Here is a 1,697-nt window from a genome sequence, read left to right on the forward strand (position 1 = left end):
TTCCATTTCAACATTCTCTGTAAATTACAATATTCATCACCTGTACCCATTTCCAATCTTCATAATTATCACCATAATCAATTTTACTGCTGTTATTTGGTTCTCATTATATCCTTCCTTCTCAAAACTGAGATATCACATCCAAGAAAAGAAACCACTAATTCATCCAATCCAATTCAAAATATGTGTTTCAAACACTTCATTACTGTTAACAAAATCGTGCATGTTACAAATAATATATTTCATGTTCCAAAATAATATGTCTTACGTTCTAACATATATAATTACAACAATTGCAGAATATACAATTATTTTAATTGTTCATTCTTCCATTTTAAGGCCTTCTCATTTACAACAGCAACTTCTTTGTTTCCAGAATTTGACAGAATCTTCCAACAGTATTCAATTCTGAAATTCTTCAACTGATCAACCTACAATATCCCATTCATTATTACTAACATTATCAAAATAATAACAACAGCCTATAATAAATAAGATTAAAAAAAAACTCACATTGTTATTTCGAACTCCAATATCCCATTCAGACTCCTCTTGTCCAAAATAGGATTCCATATGTTTCAAAAGGAAAACACCACAATCATCATTATTGCTTGACTCTTTCCACTTCAACTTCAAATGTTTTGAACCATATGCACTGATATCATTCAAGCAATTAGGGCTCTCTCTTTTTATATAAAGATAATATGCTTTCACCTGAAAAACATAGAACAACATCTTATCAATATTAAAACAAATCATCAACTACTCAGAACATACACTTAGATTTTCTGAACATGACAGTAAATATGTAGAACACAATAACAAAACTAAAAAACAGATAAGTAATATTACCAAAGCCTTTGCAAAACCCTTATATTTACTATGGACTGTTACGCCTTTATCAAGAGCCTTGTTATCAATGACGTCTATCTTTCCAGTAAAATGGTTAATAACGAAAACATAGAAATGGGCAGCATAAACAACTGGAAAGAATACCTACAAAAAAAACCATTAGCAATCATAATAATTACAAACAACAATTAAAGTAAAACACGATTTAATTTTAATATAATTACCAAGTGATAACTCTCTAAACTGTTTATTTTACCTCATGAAGTTCATAACTAATTCTCTCAAAAAAAGCATTGTGTCTGTCGCTGTACTTGGTACTTCCAGGAACTCCTTTATTAGTACACAGTAAAACTTATACAAAAATACAACATTCATATTAATATAATCCAATTTCTTTTTAACAAAAAAATATATCAAAATGTAAAAACACATACAAATGGTAGAGTAGAGAAGAAGAATCTATGCACAGAAGTTGGACCCTTGCACTTCTCTTCAGAATTCAATATTCGAGACCACGCATCAACCACATTACTAACCAAATGATTGCTTCCTGACAAGCTCATAATCTCCTCTCTATTGATTGTGGACAAACAATCACTATACAACAACTCACTTCAAAAAGAAAAATAAAATAAAATAAAAACAATCAGTATAACTTAAAGAAAATTTAAATTAACACAAACAACATTCAATTAAGATCTTACTGTGGGTCTTCATTAGAAAAAGCATATTTGATAACTTGCTGGATCCGCTTTGGTATCCTTTGCCGGAGTTACCTGCAAAACAAAACCGGAGACAGGATCTCCGGGAAAACTCTCCAACGATCAAGTCAGTTTTTATAAGAA

At 30.2% G+C, this 1,697-nt stretch overlaps 1 protein-coding gene across 1 annotated transcript; it reads right to left on the reverse strand.

Annotated features, from left to right (window-relative positions):
- Positions 1 to 266: 266 nt before the first annotated feature.
- On the reverse strand, positions 267 to 1,227 carry LOC136233792 (uncharacterized). The gene is made up of 4 exons (XM_066023481.1): positions 1,219 to 1,227; positions 853 to 996; positions 514 to 714; positions 267 to 431 (listed from the first exon to the last, which is right to left on the reverse strand). Exons 1-4 carry the CDS (start codon positions 1,225 to 1,227, stop codon positions 309 to 311), a joined length of 477 nt encoding a protein of 158 aa, XP_065879553.1. The 3' UTR covers positions 267 to 308.
- Between the last annotated feature and the right edge of the window lie 470 nt (positions 1,228 to 1,697).

This window comes from Euphorbia lathyris, chromosome 6, assembly GCF_963576675.1.
Source record: "Euphorbia lathyris chromosome 6, ddEupLath1.1, whole genome shotgun sequence".
Lineage (NCBI taxonomy): Eukaryota > Viridiplantae > Streptophyta > Magnoliopsida > Malpighiales > Euphorbiaceae > Euphorbia > Euphorbia lathyris.

Coding starts and splice junctions, on each gene's coding strand:
- LOC136233792 (XM_066023481.1), bottom strand. Junction 715..852: donor AGGGTTTTGCAAAGGCTTTG/GTAATATTACTT, acceptor TATGTTTTTCAG/GTGAAAGCATATTATCTTTA. Junction 432..513: donor TTGGAGTTCGAAATAACAAT/GTGAGTTTTTTT, acceptor GGGATATTGTAG/GTTGATCAGTTGAAGAATTT.